At 42.5% G+C, this 24,693-nt stretch overlaps 1 protein-coding gene across 2 annotated transcripts in view; it reads left to right on the top strand.

Annotated features, from left to right (window-relative positions):
- The window catches only part of slc8a3 (solute carrier family 8 member 3), a 512,228-nt gene extending 500,859 nt beyond the window's left edge, over positions 1 to 11,369 (top strand). For both annotated transcript variants that reach the window (XM_067991281.1, XM_067991282.1), the window contains one exon: positions 1,746 to 11,369. In XM_067991281.1, coding sequence (XP_067847382.1) covers positions 1,746 to 2,122 — 377 coding nt within the window. In that variant the 3' untranslated portion in view covers positions 2,123 to 11,369. The remainder of the gene's footprint in view (positions 1 to 1,745) is intronic.
- The last annotated feature ends 13,324 nt before the right edge of the window (positions 11,370 to 24,693 follow it).

Raw genomic sequence — 24,693 nt, 5'->3', positions numbered from 1 at the left:
CAGTGGAGGAGGTTCCAGTGATGGGCTGAAAGTTTCAGGTAGAGCCATTTATATGAGTATCAACCCTCCAGGATCTTCAGATCAAATGGACCTTATGGCTGCTGATCTACATCAGGAGCCAGAAGGTTCAGATTACCGAAATCCAACATGCAGTTTGGCTGCACTGCTCCTGTCTAGCACTGGGGGATGGGGGCAGGAAAATCCGCCCTTTAATATATTATCATTATATATAGGTGTAGGGTGGGGAATTCCCCTGTAGTTCCTGCTCATGGTATCTCTGTGTTTTCCATGTCACAAATCGCTACCTTAGTAATCTTTCAATTTATCCAGGAGGATTGCAAATTGGCTGTGTCAGCTCCTGACTCCTGATGTTGCATAAATAAACCTCCCTTCTGTACTGTTCTGTTGTCCCACGTGGAGCCATGCTGTCAGAAGGCTTGCCTGCAGCTTCGGGAGTAAGGAGCCGGCACATGAAGTGATCCAGGATTGTCCTGGTTGACGAGGTTCCGTTTGATCCCATATTAAAGCACCAATATTTCATTACATCCAACATTACTAATCCGGTATTCCATCCATCCATCACAAGTAAGAAAAGATTTGTATTTATATATTCTCTCAAAGACATCTCCAAATGCCTCACACAATGAATTAGTTTAAAATGCAGTGACTGTTCTGATGAAAGTAAATGCAGCAACCATTGTGCAGCAAGGGCCCACAAACAGCAATGAGATGAATGACCAGATCATTTGCTTTGATGGTGTTGATTGAGGATGGAATGTTGGACATGACAGCGGGAGAATTCCCTGCTTTTTTTTTTTCGAATATTATCTTGGAACCACCAAAACAGGCAAACAGGGTGGTGAGTGTCTGGAACGAGCTGCCAGAGGCAGTAGTAGAGGCGGGTACAATTTTGTCTTTTAAAAAGCATTTGGACAGTTACATGGGTAAGATGGGTATAGAGGGATATGGGCCAAGTGGGCGACATGGACATGATGGGCCGAAGGGCCTGTTTCCATGTTGTAAACTTCTATAATTCTATGAAGTGACTCCTTCCTGCTGCAATTATATAGGGCTCTGGTGAGACCACACCTGGAGTACTGTGTGCAGTTTTGGCCTCCTTACCTAAGGAAGGATATACTTGCCTTAGAGGGGATGCAGCGAAGGTTCACTAGATTGATTCCTGGGATGAGAAGGTTGTTCTATGAGGAGAGATTAAGTAGAATGGGCCTATACTCTCTGGAGTTTAGAAGAATAAGAGGTGATCTCATTGAAACATATAAAATTCTTAGAGGGCTTGACGGTGTAGATGCTGAGAGGCTGTTTCCCCTGGCTGGAGAATCTAGAACTAGGGGTCATAGTGTCAAGATAGGGGGGTTGGCCATTTTGGACTGAGATGGGGAAAAGTTTCTTCACTCAGAGGGTTGTGAATCTTTGGAATTCTCTACTCCAGAGCGCTGTGGATGCTTAGTATATTCAAGACTGGGATCGATAGATTTTTCGACACTAAGGGAATCAAAGGATATAGGGATAGAGCGGGAAAGTGGAGTTGAGGTTGAAGATCAACCATGATCTTATTGAATGGCGGAGCAGGCTCGAGGGGCCGTATGGCCTACTCCTGCTCCTATTTCTTATGTTCTTATGTTCCCATTCACATTCTTTTGGGTAATTTCTGGTACTGCAGAGAATGATGTGGAAGTTTTTGCCTATTCATGTTCTGATCTGTTGCACCTCTTGTTACTTTACAGACACCTTTGCCAGCAAAGTAGCGGCCTCCCAGGACTACTATGCAGACGCCTCCATTGGAAATGTCACCGGAAGCAATGCAGTCAATGTTTTCCTGGGCATAGGATTGGCGTGGTCTATTGCTGCCATCTACTGGGCAGCCCAAGGCAAAGAATTCCGTGTTGACGCAGGCGCCTTGGCCTTTTCTGTCACTCTCTTCACTATCTTTGCTTTTGTCAGCATCAGCATCCTGCTGTACAGGAGGCGGCCGCACATCGGGGGAGAGCTCGGGGGTCCACGGGGACCCCGAATCATCACGACCATGTTATTTGGGGGATTGTGGTTACTGTACATTCTGTTTTCTGCCTTGGAAGCCTACTGCTACATAAAGGGGTTCTAAAGCAAATGAGGCCTGTGCTACCCCCAAAGAGACACGTCACTCGAATCTCTTCGAACACAATGCAATACTTGCCAACAATATTCCACTCTTTAAAAAAAAGACACTGGAGATGGTCCCATTGAAGAGGGCAGCACACGTCCTACAAATAAAAAACACAAGACATTTTGTAGAGGACTGTACTGTGTCTTCATCAATCTCTCCTGAGCTTTCTTGCCTTACAGAAGGGTTTTTATTAAACCACAGTGGGTGGGGTATTTGTTTCCTGTTGGGTTATTTGAATCGAGTTGGATGAAGGTTTATCAATTAAGGAGGAAAAAAGAACAGCGATGAGAAGTGCCCTTCTTGAGTGGAAAGACCTGCTGCGTGTCCAAAGCAATTATTATGTTCAGTCCTTGCTGTCAAGAGGTAATCCATCCAAACAAACCAATGTTTCACAGAAAGAACTGGACAACACTGTTTAGATGCATCACGGCTGGCAGTAGAATTCACTTGAAAACTTGCCTGTTGCAAAGACTCCCTTTAATGTGATTACATATTCTGTATATTTTGCAAACCGGTTTTTATGTGCCAATAACATATTGGGAATCTTGCTCCTGTCATCACAAACGGAAAGAGTCAAAGCATTTGTGGGGAAGGGGTGCATCAGCTATAGGTCAACTCATCTCTCTTCAGAATACTTGTTCAGTTCTTTTTGAACAGCAAGTTTAACAAAACCCATGCAAAGGGTTTTAATGTAAATACTATTTTAAATTGTCCTCACACGAACCTAAAGGCAAGCATCATTCAGAGTCTTTTCACATTGCTTCCAGTTGATGCATAAATGATGGGTCTTAAACTGCGATGATATCAAAATTGGGGGTGAGGGGGTGGGTGGAAGGTATCTCATTTCACACAACACAACAGATTTTACAGTGACACATGGCCCATACAGCCTGACTATGAATGAGATGCTGGGAGTAACATTGCAAAGATGTATGGGAAAATATCTATTTCTAATTGTTTATACACATATAACAGAACATTCAGTTTCCTGGTTGAACGGTCTACATTCTGCACAATTTAAACAGGACACATAAATACATACAGAGGATAACTAAGGAAAGATTAGGGCCTATTAGAGACCAAAAAGGTAACCTATGTGTGGGAGGTGGAAGATGTGGGTATGGTTCTTAATGAATACTTTGCTTCTGTCTTCACAAAAGAGGGGGATGATGCAGAGATTGTAGTTGAGGAGGAGTGTGAAATATTGGATGGGATAAACATAGTGAGATAGGAAGTATTAAGGGGTTTAGCATCTTTGATAGTAGACAAATCACCAGGTCCGGATGAAATGTATCCCAGGCTGCTAAGCTAAGCAAGAGAGGAAATAGCGGAGGATCTGACCATCATTTTCCAATCCTCACTGGTTATAGGTGTGGTGCCGGAGGATTGGAGGACTGCTAACGTTGTACCGTTGTTTAACAAGGGAGAAAGAGATAGACCGAGTAATTATAGACCAGTCAGTCTAACCTCGGTGGTGGGCAAATTATTGGAATCGATTCTGAGGGACAGCATAAATCATCATTTAGAAAGGCACGGGGTTAATCAAGGGCAGTCAGCATGGATTTGTTAAGGGAAGATCATGAGTGACTAAATTGAATGAATTTTTTGAGCAGATAACAAGGAGGGTCGATGAGGGTAATGCGTTCGATGTAGCGCAGATGGATTTTAGCAAGGTTGTTGACAAGGTCCCACATGGTAGACTCTCAAAAAAGTAAAAGCCCATGGTATCCAAGGGAACGTGGCAAGTTGGATCAAAAATTGGTTCAGTGGCAGGAAACAAAGGTTAATGGTTGACAGGTGTTTTTGCGACTGGAAGGCTGTTTCCAGTGGGGTCCCGCAAGGCTCAGTACTAGGTCCCTTGATTTTTGTGCTATATATTAATGATTTGGACTTGAATGTGGGGGGCTTGATCAAGAAGTTTGCAGATGATACAAAAATTGGCAATTTGGTTGATAGTGAGGAGGAAAGCTGTAGACTGTAGGAAGATATCAATGGACTGGTCAGGTGGGCAGAAAAGTGTCAAATGGAATTCAATCCAGAGAAGTGCGAGGTAATGCATTTGGAGAGGGCAAACAAGGCAAAGGAGTACACAATAAGCAGGGCAGATAGATAAGATGGTTAAAAAGGCATACCGGATACTTCCCTTTATTAGCCGAGGCATAGAATATAGGAGCATGCTGGTTATCCTAGAACTGTATAAAACATTGGTTAGGCCTCAGCTTGAGTACTGTGTACAGTTCTGGTCACCACATTACGGGAAAGATGCGATTGTACTAGAGAGGGTACTGAGGAGATTTATGAGGATGTTGCCAGGACTGGTGAATTTTAGCTATGAGAAAAGATTGGATAGGCTGGGGTTGTTTTCTTTGGAACAAAGGAGGCTGAGGGGAGATTTAATTGAGGTATATAAAATTATGACAGGACTAGATATAGTGGATAGGGAGGACCTATTTCCCTTAGCAGAGGGGTCAGTGACCATAGTAATTGGTTGAAGAATTAGAGGGGAGCTGAGGAGAAATGTTTTCACCCAGAGGGTATTGGACGTCTGGAACTCACTGCCTGAAAGGGTGGTAGAGGCAGAAACCCTCAACTCATTTAAGAAGTACTTGGATGAGCACTTGAAGTGTTGTAACCTACAGGGCTACGGACCAAGTGCTGGAAGGTGGGATTAAGCTGGATAGCTCTTTTTCGGCAGGCATGGACATGATGGGCTGAATGGCCTCCTTCAGTGCCGTAATTTTCTATGATTCTACGTCACCAGATAAGATTGTTGAATGCATTATAGACTGTAAATATTGAACCAGGTACATATAATACCTTGTACTTGCCATAAAATATCTTGTGCTTACCATACATAAGACAGCAAGGAGCAAGTGGCACAATAAGAATGTAAGAGAATAAGAAATAGGAGCAGGAGTAGGACATACGGCCCCTCGAGCCTGCTCCGTCATTCAATCAGATCATGGCTGATCTTCAACCTCAACTCCACTTTCCCACCCGATCCCCATATCCCTTAATTCCCTTAGAGTCCAAAAATCAGTCGATCCCATTCTTGAATATATTCAATGACTGAGCATCCATAGCCCTCTGGGGTAGAGAATTCCAAATATTCACAACCCCGTGAGTGAAGAAATTCCTCCTCATCTCTGTCTTAAATGGCCAACCCCTTATCCAGAGACTATGTCCCCTAGTTCTAGACTCTCCAGCCAGAAGAAACATCCTCTCAGCATCTACCCTGTCAGCCCTCTTATAGTCATATATGTTTCAATGAGATCACCTCTCATTCTTCTAAACTCCAGAGAGTATAGGCCCATTCTACTCAATCTTTCCTCATAGGACAAACCTCTCATCCCAAATATCAATCCAGTGAACCTTCGTTGCACCGCCTCTAAGCCAAGTATATCCTTCCTTAGGAAAGGAGACCCAAAACTGCACACAATACTCCAGGTGTGGTGTTACCAAAGCCCTGTACAGTTGTAGTAAGACTTCCTTACTCTTGTACTCCAACCCCCATTTGCCTTCCTAATTGCTTGCTGTACCTGCATGTTAACTTTCTGTGTTTCATGTACAAGAGCACCCAAATCCCTCTGAACACTAACATTTAATAGTTTCTCACCATTTAAAAAATATTCTGCTTTTCTATTCTTCCTACCAAAGTGAATAACCTCACATTTCCCCACATTATACTCCATCTGCCACCTTCTTGCCCACTCATTTAACCTGTCTATCCCTTTGCAGACTCTTTGCATCCTCCTCACAGCTTACTTTCCCACCTAGCTTTGTATCGTCAGCAAACTTGGATACATTACATACGGTCTCTTCATCTAAGTCGTTAATATAGATTGTAAATGACTGAGGCCCAAGCACAATCCTTGCGGCACCCCAGTAGTTATAACCTGCCAGCCCAAAAATGACCCGTTTATTCCTACTCGCTGTTTTCTGTCCGTTAACCAATCCTCAATCCATGCTAATATATTACCCCCAATTCCATGAGCCCTAATCTTGTGTAACAACCTCTTATGTGCCACGTTATCGAATACCTTTTGAAAATCCAAAAATACTACATCCACTTGTTCTCCCTTATCTACCCTACTAGTTAATCCCTCAAAAAACTCTAATCGATTTGTCAAACACAATTTCCCTTTCCTAAAACCATGTTGACTTTGCTTAATCATATTATGATTTTTTTTAAGTGCCCTGTTACTACGTCCTTAATAATAGATTCTGGCATTTTCCCTACTGCTGATGTCAGGCTAATTGGCCTATAGTTCCCTGTTTTCTCTCTCCCTCCTTTCTTGAATAGGGGGGTTACATTTGCTACCTTCCAATCCAAGGGGACCGTTCTAGAATCTAGAGAATTCAGGAAGATCAAAACCAATGCATCCACTATCTCTGGGTCTTTTAAAACCCTAGGATGTAGGCCATCAGGTCCAGGGGATTTGTCATCTTTTAGTTCCATTAATTTTTCTAAAACTTTTTCTTTATTAATATTAATCACTTTAAGTTCCTCCCTCTCATTAAAGCCTTTGTCCCCACTATTTCCAATATGTTTTTTGCGTCTTCTACTGTGAAGACAGATATTAAATATTTGTTTAACGTCTCTGCCATTTCTTTATTCCCCATTATAATTTCTCCTGTCTCTGCCTCTAAAGGAGCCATGTTTACTTTTGCTAATCTCTTCCTTTTCATATACTTGTAGAAACTCTTACAATCCGTTTTTATATTTCTTGCTAGTTTACTCTCATATTCAATTCTCTTCCTCTCTATCAATTTCTTGGTCATCCTTTGCTGTTTTCTAAAATCCTTCCAATCCTTCGGTTTTTGACAACATTGTAAGCCTCTTCTTTTAATCCAATACTTTTTTTTTATTTGTTCATGGGATGTGGGCATCGCTGGCAAGGCCAGCATTTATTATCCATCCCTAATTGCCCTTGAGAAGGTGGTGGTGAGCCGCCTTCTTGAACCGCTGCAGTCTGTGTGGTGAAGGTACTCCCACAGTGCTGTTAGGTAGGGAGTTCCAGGATTTTGACCCAGCGACGATGAAGGAACGGCGATATATTTCCAAGTCGGGATGGTGTGTGACTTGAAGGGGAACATGCAGGTGGTGTTGTTCCCATGTGCCTGCTGCCCTTGTCCTTCCAGGTGGTAGAGGTCGCGGGTTTGGGAGGTTTCTGTTGAAGAAGCCTTGGTGAGTTGCTGCAGTGCACCCTGTGGATGGTACACACTGTAGCCACAGTGCGCCGGTGGTGAAGGGAGTGAATGTTTAGGGTGGTGGATGGGGTACCAATCAAGCGGGCTGCTTTGTCCTGGATGGTGTCGAGCTTCTTGAGTGTTGTTAGAGCTGCACTCATCCAGGCAAGTGGAGAGTATTCCATCACGCTCCTGACTTGTGCCTTGTAGATGGTGGAAAGGCGTTGGGGAGTCAGGTGAGTCACTCGCCGCAGAATACCCAGCCTCTGACCTGCTCTTGTAGCCATAGTATTTGTGTGGCTGGTCCAGTTAAGTTTCTGTTCAATGTTGACCCCCAGAATGTTGATGGTGGGGGATTCGGCGATGGTAATGCCGTTGAATGTCGAGGGAGGTGTTTAGACTCTCTCATGTTGGAGATGGTCATTGCCCGGCATTGGTCTTGAGCGAAAGTTACTTGCCACCTATCAGCCCAAGCTTGGATGTTGTCCAGGTCTTGCTGCATGCGGGCTCGGACTGCTTCATTATCTGAGGGATTGCGAATGGAACTGAACACTGTGCAATCATCAGTGAACATCCCCATTTCTGACCTTATGATGGAGGGAAGGTCATTGATGAAGCAGTTGAAGATGGTTGGGTCTAGGACACTGTCCTGAGGAACTCCTGCAGCAGTGTCCAGGGGCTGAGATGATTGGCCTCCAACAACCACTACATCTTCCTTTGTGCTAGGTATCCTTAACTTGTCTAGGTAGCCATGTTTGGATCACTTTTCCTGTGGAATTTTTATTCCTTGAGGGTATGTATATTCATTGGTTATTATGAATTATTTCTTTAAATGATCGCCATTACTTATCTACCGTCATATCTTTTAATCTAATTTCCCAATCTACCTTAGCCAACTGGCCTCTCAAACTTACATAATTGGCCTTGTTTAAACTTAAGACCCTAGTTTCAGACTTAACCACATCACTCTCAAACTCAATATGAAAGACTATCATATTATGATCACTCTTCCCCAGAGGATCTTTTATTATAAGATTACTAATTAATCCTATTTCATTACAGAATACTAGATCTAAAATAGTCTGTTTCCTGATTGGTTCTTCAACATATTGTTCTGGAAAACTGTCTTGGAATCATTCCATGAACTTGCCCTCCAAACTACTTTTGCCAATTTGGTTTGCCAAGTCTGTATGAAGATTAAAGTCCTCCATGATTATTGCATTACCATTGTTACAATTATTAAAAGCAAGCCCTTGCTTCTGACAACAACAACATATCTTGAGAAGAATATTTTTAACCCACAAACAGCATACGGTGAAAATAGATCTACAGGACCTGAGGCATTAATAGTTCTAGGGAGAAGATGGAGGGGATAGTTTGAATGCAGAATCGCTGGGATAATCAAATGGACTGCAATTAAAAAAGTAGCTACTCAAAAGTGCTCTTATATTTCCTGCTGCTAGTGGCTTGTATATCTGTCTGCTTGAATAATGCTTTTCTTTTCGATGGGAAAATAAAAGCCAGTCCTGTACAAGTAGTTTTTTTTTTGACGGGGCAATATGTTAGCCAGTCTGTGAAGCCCAGTGCTATTCCTTCTGATGAGTTCATTGGATTGTTGGTTTTGTCCAAAGTATTATACCTTTATCATCAGAGGAAGTCTGCATGGATAACTTCATCATATTTGTGAGCAATTCTTTCTGGTTATAAAAGGCTTGTGTAATATCACAAAAAAAAAGGAATTACAAAAAAAAATTAGTAACTTTTTTCTTATTAGTTAAATTTGCTCTGGGTTTTGATGTCATAGTTTGTGACTGCGTTGATGCTGGACAGTTGCTTTTGATTTAGTCGCACCCTCATTCTTGTAATAGTGATAAAGCTAACCTTTTTGTGCTTCGCTCAGGGTAAATTTCTAGTGAAAAAGGCTCTGAGATAAGCAAGAAGAGGGTGTGAGAGCCCTAAAAACAACCACGATGACAGCTCAACCTCACTGACTGATAAATTGAGGATATTCTGCCCATTGTTGGGATTGGTATTAAAGAATAAGTGCAAGTCAAGATCAGGGTGAAGAGGGAGCACGGGACAACATCTCAATAGTGCATGTATAGTCTGGGCCCACTTGACAATACAAAGGTAACATCACTATCCATCAGATAGAATGGCTGCTGTCTCTTTGGTCTAAGAAAAGGTATTCTGAAGAAATGTAAAAACAGTTAAAAAAAATGTATTTGCAAACAAGAGCCTTGAGGTAAATTTTTACTTTGATTCTTCTTTTTCTATCCTCCCCTTCCCACACACACACACCCACCGCAATGGCACGAATGAAACCGTTAATAATTATGAGACTTTCATCTGGGTTGGTCTTGTAGCAGGTATTTGCCCAAGAAGATTGCAGCACGAAGGAAAGTAAATGTTGATGACTGACGGTGTGACATGGCTGGTGTGGGCTGGCCAGGTCAAGTGTTTGCCTTGAGTATATTCTATAGTTCATCATAAGAGGCCCTAATTTGCTATATACAGTCATGTTCCACCGTGTCATTTAATATACAAAACCACTTTATGCAGTGATTACTATTTAAAGCCTCTTTCTACACACTACAGATGCCCACTTTATATCACATGATCGAACACAGATGGTTTACATGCTAATGCCATTAAGGGCAGACACTTTAAACAAGAGTGATTCCCTGTCAGCCGACCCTTTATACAGACTGTATCACTGCCAATTGATCCTTTATGCAAAGTGATTCACTACAGACATTACCTTTTAAACATTGATTCATTATAACTGGCCCCTTTATAGAGCAATTTACTGTTAATTGACCCTTTATACAGAGTAACTCAGTGCAGTGTACGTAGCTACACACTATAGCTGATTCTTTATCCTGGAGGATCACTGTATATTGTAACACTAGAGTGATAATGGGGTGTTTGCCACAGATTCTCAGTCCCACTTCAAAAGTAAATTTAAGATAATCCCCATAATTTGTCAAAAATAATCTACAACAATTAATCTCTGAAATGTCCACTCAATTCTCTGACCCACAGGGTGCAGCTTCTACAGCAGTTTCTGACACTAGGGGTAATTTTGACTATGCGATAGTGTAAAATAGGTGATAGCGAATCGATAGCCCGTTTTTCATCTCTCCTGATTTATATTTCCATTGACGTCAATAGAATAAAAAAATTGGGAGAGATGTAAAACAGGCTGCCGACTCGCCAGCACCCGTTTTACACTATCGCACAGAGTCAAAATCTACCCCAACATGTGCTTATTTCTTCTGTAATGAATCACTGTGTATATGAATCATCATTTTGGCCCTTGTGATACTGGGGCATGTGGAAGCACCTCTTGTTTAAAAGACTTGTGAACTTGCTGGACTTAGTTGTAACAGATTCAGCTTCAGAGGCCAATGATGAACGGAAGCAGAATTAAAAAAACAGGCATTAAAGACAAAGCATCAATACCATAAAACGACCCCTTGGCCCTGCCCACTGCCACGTGTAGTGTACACAGAAATCACAACTGTTTTGTTGCGTAAACAGACCGCATTCAACTTAGAGCCCATCTGTGGGTATTGGTGGTTGTCCCCTTCAATCTTTCATCTGTAGTCTGCATGCCTTGCATGTTGCATTGACTGGAATTGTTTACTTATTTATTTTTTCTTTCCACTGCTGTCTTTCGTTTTTTTCTAATTTATATTTATTCTTTCACTGCATCAAAGAGATTCTGTACACGATACCATGTGACTGTAATCATAGCTACCTGAAATAGTTCCACTTGCTGTACGTAGTGTACTTGGCAATCACAGCTAGATTTGTTAGAAGGCAGGATTGCTCACCTTGAAGTACTTCATTGGGAAACCGACTTCAGGAAAACTCTAGGCAGACGGGTGATCGAACTGCCTGTTCACCTCGGCCCATCGGTGTGAACACCCCAGACTTGCATACAAAATTGCTTTGTACGGTAACCTGAAGGGAAAATGTGTGAACATTTACAATAAAAGACTGAAAACTATTGAAGAATTTGAAGTGCTCATTTTATCCTGAACAGCTAGAGGTTTATCAATCACCTCTCAGGTGGACGTAAAAGATCCCATGGCACTATTCTGAAGAAGAGCAGGGGAGTTCTCCCTGGTGTCCTGGCTAATATTTAATCCTCAACCAACACCTAAAAAAACAGATTATCTGGTCATTATCACATTGCTGTGTTTCCTAGATTACAAAAGTGACTATGCATCACAAGTACTTCATTGGCTGTAAAGTGCTTTGGGATGTCCTGAGGTCATAAAAGAAGCTATATAAATATAGGTCTTGCTTTCTTACCTTCTTTACACTTACCTTCCTACTAAAAGGTTCAGAAGTGTTCAGTATCTGAGGTCAGAACTGCTTTGGGAGTAGAGTGACAAGTGTTCATGCTTGCTGGGAGTTGTACCAGGCTCACCTGGCATGGTTATGCAGCACTTTTGGGGGCCAGAGCTGATGCCATGAGATATTTTCATCATCCGACTCCGAAAAATATTCTTCCAATCTCAGCTGTGCTGGGATAAATAAAACGACCTACCGCATAGCATTGTTTGTTTACACTGACTGGTGTAGCTACGACCAGTCTCCTAACATTATATGAGGCTAACAGCCTGATATTTTATATCATGATCATCAGGTGAGGGCAGAATCAGGCTTGATTGTGATGTCTCCACAGATGAACACTTGTATTTAGAATCACTCCATAAAAAAGGTAGTGCCTGTAGAATGACATCAGAGCAGAGTCAATGCCTATAGAAACACACCATAGCAGATTCCGTGCCTGTAGAAATACACCGTACCAAAGTCAGAGCCTGTAGAAATACACCATACCAGAGTCAGAGCCTGTAGAAATACACCATACCAGAGTCAGAGCCTGTAGAAATACACCGTACCAAAGTCAGAGCCTGTAGAAATACACCATACCAGAGTCAGAGCCTGTAGAAATACACCATACCAGAGTCAGAGCCTGTAGAAATACACCGTACCAAAGTCAGAGCCTGTAGAAATACACCGTACCAAAGTCAGAGCCTGTAGAAATACACCATACCAGAGTCAGAGCCTGTAGAAATACACCGTACCAAAGTCAGAGCCTGTAGAAATACACCATACCAGAGTCAGAGCCTGTAGAAATACACCATACCAGAGTCAGAGCCTGTAGAAATACACCGTACCAAAGTCAGAGCCTGTAGAAATACACCGTACCAAAGTCAGAGCCTGTAGAAATACACCGTACCAAAGTCAGAGCCTGTAGAAATACACCGTACCAAAGTCAGAGCCTGTAGAAATACACCATACCAGAGTCGATGCCTGTAGAACCACATCATACCACAGTGAGTGCCTGTAGAACCACATAATTCCAGAGTCAGTGCCTGTAGAACCACAGAATTCCAGAGTCAGAGCCTGTAGAATAACACCATACTGGAGTCAATGTCTGTAGAACCACACCCTACCAGAGTCAGTGCCTGTTGAAACTACACCATACCAGAGTCAGTGTCTATAGAACAACACCATACAGGGTCAGTGCCTGTAAAACCACATCATATCAAGGTCAGTGCCTGTAGAACCACACCATACCAGAGCCAGTGTCTGTAGGACAACAACCTACCAGGGTCAGTGCCTTGAAATGCAAAGGGGAGAAAATTGAAAGAAAGATATATATTTTTTTATAATTTGAAAACCTGTGTTGCTGTGATCTGGTAAATGTATTACTATGGTCAGGCACTTCTGTTTTCTAATCTCAGAGTGTACAACATATACATCTTATCACAGAAAACCAATCAATGCTAGTGCACCCAGTCAATATAATTGCTCAATGTGATTTGCTACAAGGAACCACTTCCCCTCCCCCAAATTATAACTCTCGTGTTCCTTTTTTAGAAAACATACTAGGTGAAACATTGATAGGATGAACGTCTCCTCTTTCTGCCAGCAGGGTGGATAAATCTGACATAACTCTGTTCCCAGAAGGTGTGAACCTACAGTACAAAACTGACCAAATAAGGCACAAATTAGGAATTTCTCCAAGGTGTTATAAGGATACCTACGGCATGTAGACAATGTGCAGTAGGGCATGCTCTTCTGAGCTTGGATTAAAACGCTTTGTTAAGGCAGTGTAGTAGAAGCTTTACCCTTGTGTCCTGCGGTTGATGCTGATGTTGAATAACAAGATGTAGAAAAGTGTTCTGGTCTCCAGCACTGACCTCTCTTGCTTTCGTGAGCTTCAAATTTCATCAAAAATTTTAAGTAACGGCATTGCTCTCTAAAAACGTTTTATTGAAGTTTTCAAGTGCAGCCTGGAGTACTTCTTTAGGCAGGAAACTAGCAGTGAGAAGATTAGTAGTCACTTATAAGAATAACCTAAGCTCTAAAATTCAACTGTTTACCTCATAAGGAACTGTCTCGTAGATGAATAAAAATAACCTCCAGACAAAAAGATCTCTGCCTCCATGTTAACTGAGTCTCCAGTTTTGAGTGTTTTCTCCCCTCCCTTCCTCTCCTGACAGTAGGGGTTGGACTTCCTCTGGTAACCCATCCCTGTGGCTATTATCCACGTGTGAGTGTTGGCAGGCTACTCAACTTCAGAGTTATCAGATCCGAAGCTGATTCTCTTACCAGCCAAGTACACTTACAGCAGGTGTACCTCGATAGCATTCAGACACAAGAACCCTAGCTGATTGTCTCTTCCCCAATCTAGGAATGCTGAGCCCAATTTTTGCACCCTACCAACAGCCCATCTGACCAGTTATCTCTGCACAAACTGGGATGTAACCCGTGGTCTTCCAGGGTCCGTATCATTTGGCCACTCAGCAGGCAAACTTACTAAACAATCATCGGATCTAACAGAGATTCTTAATTATGCTTTTCAAAAGCCTTCATTCCAGTTGATATACTGGAGCTAGTTAATCTCAGGGTGGTAACCTCTTTCCAACATATGCAGTCAGTTTCAGGTAAAGTTCACCGTTGGGAAAAAAAAGAAAGAATACAGCATTTTTGTTGAGTTAATGAGTCTCTGAACAAGTTTTGGGAAAAATATCACAAAGGCAGAAAAGTCAAGGCTACTGGACAGTTTGCTGCTGCCGATCTTCAACTGGTTATATAATATAACAAGTTCAAGATCAGATTCAGAGAATCTAAATCTAAGGGTGATGCACGAGGGGAGAGAGCCTTTACATGTCCATCATTGAACTTAAATTTATATCATCTCTTCCAGTAACCCTTAAAAACTGATATAGACTAACTAATAGAGCATCAGGAATTGACAGTATATACTCCTGGATTCAACAGCTCAGATGGAGACATATTTTTCAAATATACACTCTTCATATAAAATGATCAAACTCATGCTTTCACAATTACCTTAGAAGTGATTATTGTGAACTTGGTTGAGGGCTCACAATTTTCAACTGTCATATTTGAGTGGTTCCACAGATGACAACAGGGAGCAGCACCAACCCAATCTCTATCGTTATGGCGCCGTCTACAAAATTGTCCAATGTTCCTCCTCTCCCTATTGCTGTCCTATTAATCTCTGATATCCTGGCCAGCCAACCCTGGCTGCGATTCCTATCATTTTCAGCAATATAATCAAACTCCCGGCAATTAAAACATTTAACCTCCAGTGAATCTAAATTGGGCTAGAATTGTTCTTTCTGCAGTAAATTTTACTGTCAAGTTGGTAGGAATGACCACCGCACAGTTCTTGCAGAGCCCCAATCCTCTTTTCACTCAAGCTGTTGTCCATCATGCCATATGGCACTACCACCATGTTAAGTGGGATAGATTAAGAACAGATCTAGTAGCTCAAAACTAGGCATCCATGAGGCACTGTAGGCCATCAGCAGCAGTAGAATTGTATACCACCATAATCTGTAACCTCATGGCCTAGCATATCCCTCACTCCTCCTTATGCAGGCCAACTTCCATATGGATATCAATCTCTATGGTTATAGGACTGAGAACCGAGTGGAAAAGACACAGCACATGTGCCAGAACACTCCAGAAAGTGGAAGCATAGAACACAGGACCATCTCGCAGCTCATACTCCACCATTTTTATTTTTTTATATATTTGAAGTGATAATCTGTTTCCAGCAGCAAGGAAAAGCTGTCTGAGCATAGAGGTGAAGAAAAATCATGTTTGACTCAACGACTTTAAATTTAAAAAGGTAAATCTTTTTGATATTTTTGATCATGATATGAAATTAGTATTTAGATGCACTATTGGATGTCATTGTTGTAAAGTTTTGTTACAAAATACTTGATGCATCACTTTGAAAGTGAAAATCGCACTAAGAACGAGAACATTTAATTGGACTGACATATCAGTCACCGTGATACTTGAAGCAGCCCTGACAATCTTGCGAAAAAACAGGATAAATCTAAACAGGCCAACTGATGGCCTGTTAGCTTCTGCCCAGTCATCTTGGACATAGAGCATTGATTCTTCATCTTCAATGCATCAATATCCTGGAATTCTCTATCCAGTGGGAGCACAATCACCACAGGGACTGTAGCAGTTCAAGGAGAAGTCTCACCACCACCTTCTCAGGGCACCTTGGGGTGGGCAATAAATGCCAGCCTTGCCCGTGTTGCCCACATCCTGAGAACAAAATAGAAATAGAAAATGTTACATTGTCCAACATTGTGGACTCTATGATAGAGAAAATATAAGATTTATCTGTGCCAAAATTATTAGCACTTGTGTGTTGTTAACTTGCACCTACTGTAAACTAGGTTGATTCAAACTCATTTCTCTTAGGACTCTTATAGCAAGAAAAAGACAAGATTTTGATTCAATCAGACTGTGAACTCCAACAGTACTTTCTAATGTACAATGTGGGTATTTATTATTTAGTCTCCTGCAGTTGAAATAATGTGAGACAATCTACATCATTACTTCAAAACGTTATATAAAGTAAAATTAAAAGTGCTATATTGAGAACAGTTGGGCACCTGAGTCGAATATTACTGTAATGATGTTAGCAGTTTAAACTGTTGAAACTCTGAACACTAGATGGTGTGAGCAGCAAGGAGCATTGGCAAACTGTTCCTGCCCGAAACTATTGGTGCAATTCACTTTTCCACCTTTAGAGGGTGCTATCATTACAGGTATTACGGTTGAATTCAATGGAAACTGAAAAGACTACATTCTATTAAAGGTGATGTATCTCTGAGAAAATGATTGGCCAACTTTTTTTTGTTTGAAGAGGGAGAAAAGCCAGAAAAGCTACTTGCCAATATTATTGTGATGACGATGTGTACAAATGATACAATCATGGTACAATGAAACTTTGACGTGTTTTACGCTATTGTGTCTGTTGGAGAAGACATGCTTGATGAAGTTGTATTCTGATTCCATCTTGAATTACATACTCCATTTTATGTGTAAAAGGCAGCCTCTTCAGAGATTTGCTGAAATACCAAGTATCTGGAGAATGTCAATAAGACAGTCAAATATGTAAGATTGATACCACTGTCTGCATCTAAGATAGATTTGGAAGCTCTGCCCTTCTCATGGATACATCTATCTGGTTGACAACTAAATGTTTATTCTTTTCTGTATATGTAAGTAGATAAGATAGTTTATGTTATGTCCTGGGACCGTGCTGTGGAACCTTTTACCACCTGATACCATGAGACAGTGAGTCTTTGGCATGTTGAGTTTTAACCAAGAGTGAAGGTTATGGAGGAGGCGATGTAATGGAGCTTCAGCTGAGTTTAAAAAGTGAGACTGTCGGAAGGAAGTGAAGGAGCTCAAGGGTTGGCTTGCCTGCAGCTTGAGCTCGGCAACCGGAAAGTGAGGTCACCTGCAGCCTTTACATCACCATGTCTGTTGTCTGAGTATCATTCCGAAAATAAAATCTGTAAATCTAAGACCCTGCATTTAGAATTTTAATTCCTGGCACAGAGACAACAGCTCCAAGCTGGTTTCTCTAATAGTACTAATCAACAGTGCCATGTTTTGCGAACAAACAAAAAATAGATTTGCTGATGGTGAAGATATGCCTTTTTATTTACTTAGTTAACCAACCTATAAAATGGAACTTGAGTAGTTTGTTTCATGATACCGTTGCTATTTTCTCTTTGAATAGCTCCTTTAAATATCAGTTAGTAGAACACTTGCCTCCGAGTCAGAAGATTATGGTTCCACTGATGTAATCCAGGCTCGATGTTTCAATGCAGTAGTGTTGAAAATGCTCTCTTCCAGATGAGATGTTAAACTTTAGCTGCATCTGCCTGTACAGGTAGACATAGAAGCTTTCATGGCATGATCGAAAGAAAGTTGAGAGTCTGCCAGTACCTCGGCCAACATTCATCCCTCGGCCAACATTCATCCCTCGGCCAACATTCATCCCTTGGCAAAATCATCCCGTGGCAAAATCATCCCTTGGTCAACATTCATCCCTTAGCCAAAATCATCCCTTGGTCAACATTCATCCCTCAGTCAACATTCATCCCTCGGCTAACATTCATCCCTCGGCCAACATTCATCCCTTGGCAAAATCATCCCTTGGTCAACATTCATCCCTCAGTCAACATTCATCCCTCAGTCAACATTCATCCCTTTGCCAAAATTCATCCCCCGGTCAACATTCATTTTTTGGACAACATTCATCCCTTGGCCAAAATTCATCCCTCGGCTAACATTTATCCGTCGGTTAACATTCACGCCTTGGCCAAAATTCATGCCTCGGTCAACATTCGTCCCTCGGTCAACATTCATCCCTCGGTCAACACTTATCCCTAGGTCAACATCCACTTTTTGGTCATCATTCATCCCTTGGCCAAAATTTATCCCTTGGCCAACATTCATCCCTTGGTCAACATTCATCCCTCGGTCAACATCCACTTTTTGGTCAACATTCATCCCTCAGTCAAAATTCATCCCTCAGTTAACATTCACCGCAGGCCAAAATTCATCCCTTGGTCAAAATTCATCCCTCGGTCAACATTCATCCCTTGGTCAAAATTCATCCCTCGGTCAACATTCACCCCAGGCCAAAATTCATCCCTTGGCCAAAATTCATCCCTCGGTCAACATTCAGCCCTCAGTCAACATTCATCCCTCGGTTAACATTCACCGCAGGCCAAAATTCATCCCTTGGTCAAAATTCATCCCTCGGTCAACATTTATCCCTGGGTCAAAATTCATCCCTCGGTCAACATTCACCCCAGGCCAAAATTCATCCCTTGGCCAAAATTCATCCCTTGGCCAAAATTCATCCCTCGGTCAACATTCAGCCCTCAGTCAACATTCATCCCTCGTTCAACATTCATCCCTTTAGCCAAAATCATCCCTCGGTCAACATTCATCCCTCGGCCAACATTCACCCCTTGGCCAAAATTCATCCCTTGGCCAAAATTCATCCCTTGGTTAACATTCAGCCCTCAGTCAACATTCATCCCTTGGCCAACATTCATCCCTCGGTCAACAATCATCCCTCGGTCAACATTAATCCCTTTGCCAAAACTCATCCCTTGGTCAACATTCATCCTTCGGTCAACATTCACTTTTTGGTCAACATTCATCCCTTGGCCAAAATTTATCCCTCGGTCAACATTCATCCCTCGGTCAACATTCATCCCTTGGTCAACATTCATCCCTTGGCCAACATTCATCCCTTGGCTAACATTCATTCCTCGATCAACATTCATCCCTTTGCCAAAATTTATCCCTCGGTCAACATTCATCCCTCGGTCAACATTCATCCCTCGGTCAACATTCATCACTCGGTCAACATTCATCCCTTTGCCAAAATTCATCCCTCGGTCAACATTCATCACTCGGTCAACATTCACTTTTTGGTCAACATCCATCCCTTGGCCAAAATTCATCCCTCGGTCAACATTCAACCCTCGGTCAACATTCATGCCTCGGCCAAAATTCACCCCTCGGCCAAAATTCATCCCTCGGTCAACATTCATCCCTCGGTCAACATTCACTTTTTGGTCAACATTCATCCCTCGGCCAAAATTCATCCCTCGGTCAACATTCATCCCTTAGTCAACATTCATCCCTCGGTCAACACGCACATTTTGGTGAACATTCATCCCTTGGCCAAAATTTATCCCTCAGCCAAAATTTATCCCTCGGCCAACATTCGTCCATCAGCCAACATTCATCCCTCAGTCGAAATTCATCCCTCAGTCAACATTCACCCCAGGCCAAAATTCATCCCTCGGCCAAAATTCATCCCTTGGTCAAAATTCATCCATCGGTCAACACTCATCCCTTGGTCAAAATTCATCCCTCGGTCAACATTCACCCCAGGCCAAAATTCATCCCTTGGCCAAAATTCATCCCTCGGCCAACATTCATCCCTCGGCCAACATTCATCCCTTTGGCCAAAATCATCCCTTGGTCAACATTCATCCCTCGGTCAACATTCATCCCTCGGTCAACATTTATCCCTCGGTCAACATTCATTTTTTGGTCAACATTCATCCCTTGGCCAAAATTTATTCCTTGGTCAACATTCATCCCTCGGTCAACATTCATGCCTCGGCCAAAATTCATCCCTCGGCCAAAATTCATCCCTCGGTCAACATTCATCCCTCGGTCAGCACTCATCCCTAGGTTAACATCCACTTTTTAGTCAACATTCATCCCTTGGCCAAAATTTATCCCTCGGCCAACATTCATCCCTTGGTCAACATTCGTCCCTCGGCCAACATTCATCCCTTGGTCAACATTCATCCCTTGGTCAACATTCATCCCTCGGTCAACATCCACTTTTTGGCCAACATTCATCCCTCGATCAAAATTCATCCGTCGGCCAACATTCGTCCCTCGGCCAACATTCACCCTAGGCCAAAATTCATCCCTTGGCCAAAATTCATCCCTCGGTCAACATTCACCCCAGGCCAAAATTCATCCCTTGGCCAAAATTCATCCCTCGGTCAACATTCAGCCCTCAGTCAACATTCATCCCTCGGTTAACATTCACCGCAGGCCAAAATTCATCCCTTGGTCAAAATTCATCCCTCGGTCAACATTTATCCCTGGGTCAAAATTCATCCCTCGGTCAACATTCACCCCAGGCCAAAATTCATCCCTTGGCCAAAATTCATCCCTTGGCCAAAATTCATCCCTCGGTCAACATTCAGCCCTCAGTCAACATTCATCCCTCGTTCAACATTCATCCCTTTAGCCAAAATCATCCCTCGGTCAACATTCATCCCTCGGCCAACATTCACCCCTTGGCCAAAATTCATCCCTTGGCCAAAATTCATCCCTTGGTTAACATTCAGCCCTCAGTCAACATTCATCCCTTGGCCAACATTCATCCCTCGGTCAACAATCATCCCTCGGTCAACATTAATCCCTTTGCCAAAACTCATCCCTTGGTCAACATTCATCCTTCGGTCAACATTCACTTTTTGGTCAACATTCATCCCTTGGCCAAAATTTATCCCTCGGTCAACATTCATCCCTCGGTCAACATTCATCCCTTGGTCAACATTCATCCCTTGGCCAACATTCATCCCTTGGCTAACATTCATTCCTCGATCAACATTCATCCCTTTGCCAAAATTTATCCCTCGGTCAACATTCATCCCTCGGTCAACATTCATCCCTCGGTCAACATTCATCACTCGGTCAACATTCATCCCTTTGCCAAAATTCATCCCTCGGTCAACATTCATCACTCGGTCAACATTCACTTTTTGGTCAACATCCATCCCTTGGCCAAAATTCATCCCTCGGTCAACATTCAACCCTCGGTCAACATTCATGCCTCGGCCAAAATTCACCCCTCGGCCAAAATTCATCCCTCGGTCAACATTCATCCCTCGGTCAACATTCACTTTTTGGTCAACATTCATCCCTCGGCCAAAATTCATCCCTCGGTCAACATTCATCCCTTAGTCAACATTCATCCCTCGGTCAACACGCACATTTTGGTGAACATTCATCCCTTGGCCAAAATTTATCCCTCAGCCAAAATTTATCCCTCGGCCAACATTCGTCCATCAGCCAACATTCATCCCTCAGTCGAAATTCATCCCTCAGTCAACATTCACCCCAGGCCAAAATTCATCCCTCGGCCAAAATTCATCCCTTGGTCAAAATTCATCCATCGGTCAACACTCATCCCTTGGTCAAAATTCATCCCTCGGTCAACATTCACCCCAGGCCAAAATTCATCCCTTGGCCAAAATTCATCCCTCGGCCAACATTCATCCCTCGGCCAACATTCATCCCTTTGGCCAAAATCATCCCTTGGTCAACATTCATCCCTCGGTCAACATTCATCCCTCGGTCAACATTTATCCCTCGGTCAACATTCATTTTTTGGTCAACATTCATCCCTTGGCCAAAATTTATTCCTTGGTCAACATTCATCCCTCGGTCAACATTCATGCCTCGGCCAAAATTCATCCCTCGGCCAAAATTCATCCCTCGGTCAACATTCATCCCTCGGTCAGCACTCATCCCTAGGTTAACATCCACTTTTTAGTCAACATTCATCCCTTGGCCAAAATTTATCCCTCGGCCAACATTCATCCCTTGGTCAACATTCGTCCCTCGGCCAACATTCATCCCTTGGTCAACATTCATCCCTTGGTCAACATTCATCCCTCGGTCAACATCCACTTTTTGGCCAACATTCATCCCTCGATCAAAATTCATCCGTCGGCCAACATTCGTCCCTCGGCCAACATTCACCCTAGGCCAAAATTCATCCCTTGGCCAAAATTCATCCCTTGGTCAAAATTCATCCCTCGGTCAACATTCACCCCAGGCCAAAATTCATCCCTTGGCCAAAATTCATCCCTTGGTCAAAATTCATCCCTCGGTCAACATTCATCCCTTGGCCAAAATCATCCATTGGTCTACATTCATTCCTTGGTCAATATTCATCCCTTGGTCAATATTCATCCCTTGGCCTTCATTCATCCCTCGGTCAACCTTCATCCCTTGGCCAAAATTCATCCCTTGGTCAACATTCATCTCTTGGTCAAAATTCTTCCCTCACCCAAAATTCATCCCTCAACCAAAATCACCTTAAACAGATTAGTTGGCCATTTATCTCTTGCTGTCTGTAGGACCTTGCTATGTGCAAATTGGCTGTGGTTTACCTACATAACAGTGACTAGACTTCATAAGTAATCCTTTGGTTGTGCAGCTCTTTGGAAGTGTGATGAGGCACTGTGTAAATGAAAGTCCTTTCTTAAATCTCCATGCAAAGCTGTCCCTATATCGCAACAAATGCACCATTTTTTACTTGCTCCATTACTTCAAGCACTTGACATAATTTGCAACAAGCTCACTTCAGTCATGTGCCAAAGGCCGGTATTTATAAATCAGTGAGTAGTGAATAGGTAAAAAAGAAAGGCAAACCAAAAACACAGCACAGATTTACAGCTTGTTATTTTTTTGCTTTTTTGACAACCTTTGGCAAATGTGATTATCTGCAGGAAGAAACTGTGACTTATGCTGTATTTACATATTTGAACAACATAAGTCATTGAAGTGGTGCTGCTGCTTCCAGAGGTGATGAACACCATTAAAAAGGGAGTTTTTGCATGGGTACCTCTGAAGATAGTGCTATCACATTAATAGACTCAAGGTTACAGACAAAGGTGTTGATCCAATATGCATTGCAACGCATCACTGAGTCACCAAAACATCATTAAATTAAAACAATGGGATGGATTTTGCTAAAGGCAGCGAATGAACAGCACTAGCCGTTAGTTAGATTTGCACTAACCCATAGAAAAGCGCAGGACCCTCTACAGGGCATCTGGGATCTGTATGAACAGGGCAAGCAGCTGTGTACCTCCTCAATCAATCAGATCGAAGCATTGTTAATGAACCAGGACGTGTAAGTTAGAATAGTGAATTCAATGTCAAATCAAGTACAGAAAGAGAAAGAAAGAGAGAGAAAGAAAGATTGGATGAAGAGAAAGAGATAAAAGAGACAGAAAGAAAAAGTTATAACATTTTTTTAAATGTGCAACACTAATTAAAATCTGAAGGAATGAGACTTCACACTTGTAAAGGTTAATTTTCAGTGCAAGAGAGGTTTTTTGGCAGTAATTAAGACTTACCACACCATTAAAAGGTTGCTTACACTGGAACAGACAAGCCCTGACTTTTTTTGGCGAGTTTAGTCCATATCTATGAGGCAAGTACAGGAACTTCACCCCGCGGTGTCAGACGGCCAGATGCTGTTTTCGCACAGCTTTTAGAGCAGCATCACATCTCGGACAGCAACTTCTGATTTCCAAGTTGAACTGCGCCTGTGCGATCGCCGGAAGTTACTGTCCGATTTGCACATTAATGATGGTGAGCGCTGTTAGCCTCACTGTTACTTTTACAGCAAAGTCTGGTCCAATGTCAGTTGCACGCGATATCATGAGTGAAATTGATAGACAGTTGCTCCAGGTTTTCAACAGCAAAGCAGAAATGACAGTGGGTAAGACATTTCTTGGGTGGGCAGAAAATAAAGAGAATTTTGCACCTAAAACTTCTAAATTAGGAGCAATCTGGTCCTTTGTCAAAACTGTAGCTTAAGGTCGTGCCGCTCTGAAAGTACAACATTCTATCAATGCTTTGACAACCCAAAGTAGCAGCCTAAAAAGGATGGAGAAGCTGCAAGTTAATTTTCTGAGCCATTAGACTATAACTACAGACATTTACAACTAAGAAGATTAAAGATCTTCCGATGGATGATGTCCCCAGTATCAGGGCTGCAGATGCAACTTAATGGGAACCTTTAATGCAGCTGCTCCCCCAAAACCTCGTCGTCCCCTCCTCCACGTGGACTAATATTACCTTTATAATATGGTGCTGTAGCAGGTGGCAGCCCCATCTTCACTGATGGTGCTTTAAATTAAATGAGCTGGTGCTAGTGTGGTGCAGTTGATAGCACTGTAGCCTCTGAGGCCAGAGAGGTTTGTAGGTTCAACCCCTAGGACTTGAGCCCATAATCTAGGCTGATACTTAAGCACAGTACTGAGGGAGTGTTGCATTGACAGAGGTGCCATACTTTAGAGAGACCCTGTCTATCTATTCAGGTGGATATAAATGATTGCAAGAGCAGAAAGTTCTTCTCAGGTCCAGGCCAACATTCATCCCAGATTAACTGGCCATTTATCTCATTGCTATTTGTATATACCTTGCCCTGCACAAATGGTCACTACATTGACCTACGAAACAACAGTGACAATACTTCTTGGGATGTACTGAAGAAAAGTACTACATAAACTCAAGTTCTTTCTTTCTAGCAGTATGGCTACCATCTGGAGAGATGGGGATGCTCCTATGACAAACATAAATAGCTGCCTCCAGTGCCACTCGATGCCACA

Source organism: Heptranchias perlo, chromosome 10 (assembly GCF_035084215.1).
Source record: "Heptranchias perlo isolate sHepPer1 chromosome 10, sHepPer1.hap1, whole genome shotgun sequence".
NCBI classification, from domain to species: Eukaryota; Metazoa; Chordata; class Chondrichthyes; order Hexanchiformes; family Hexanchidae; genus Heptranchias; species Heptranchias perlo.
The sequence above is the reverse complement of the archived record's forward strand: the minus strand, read 5'-3'. Positions and strand labels throughout refer to the sequence as shown.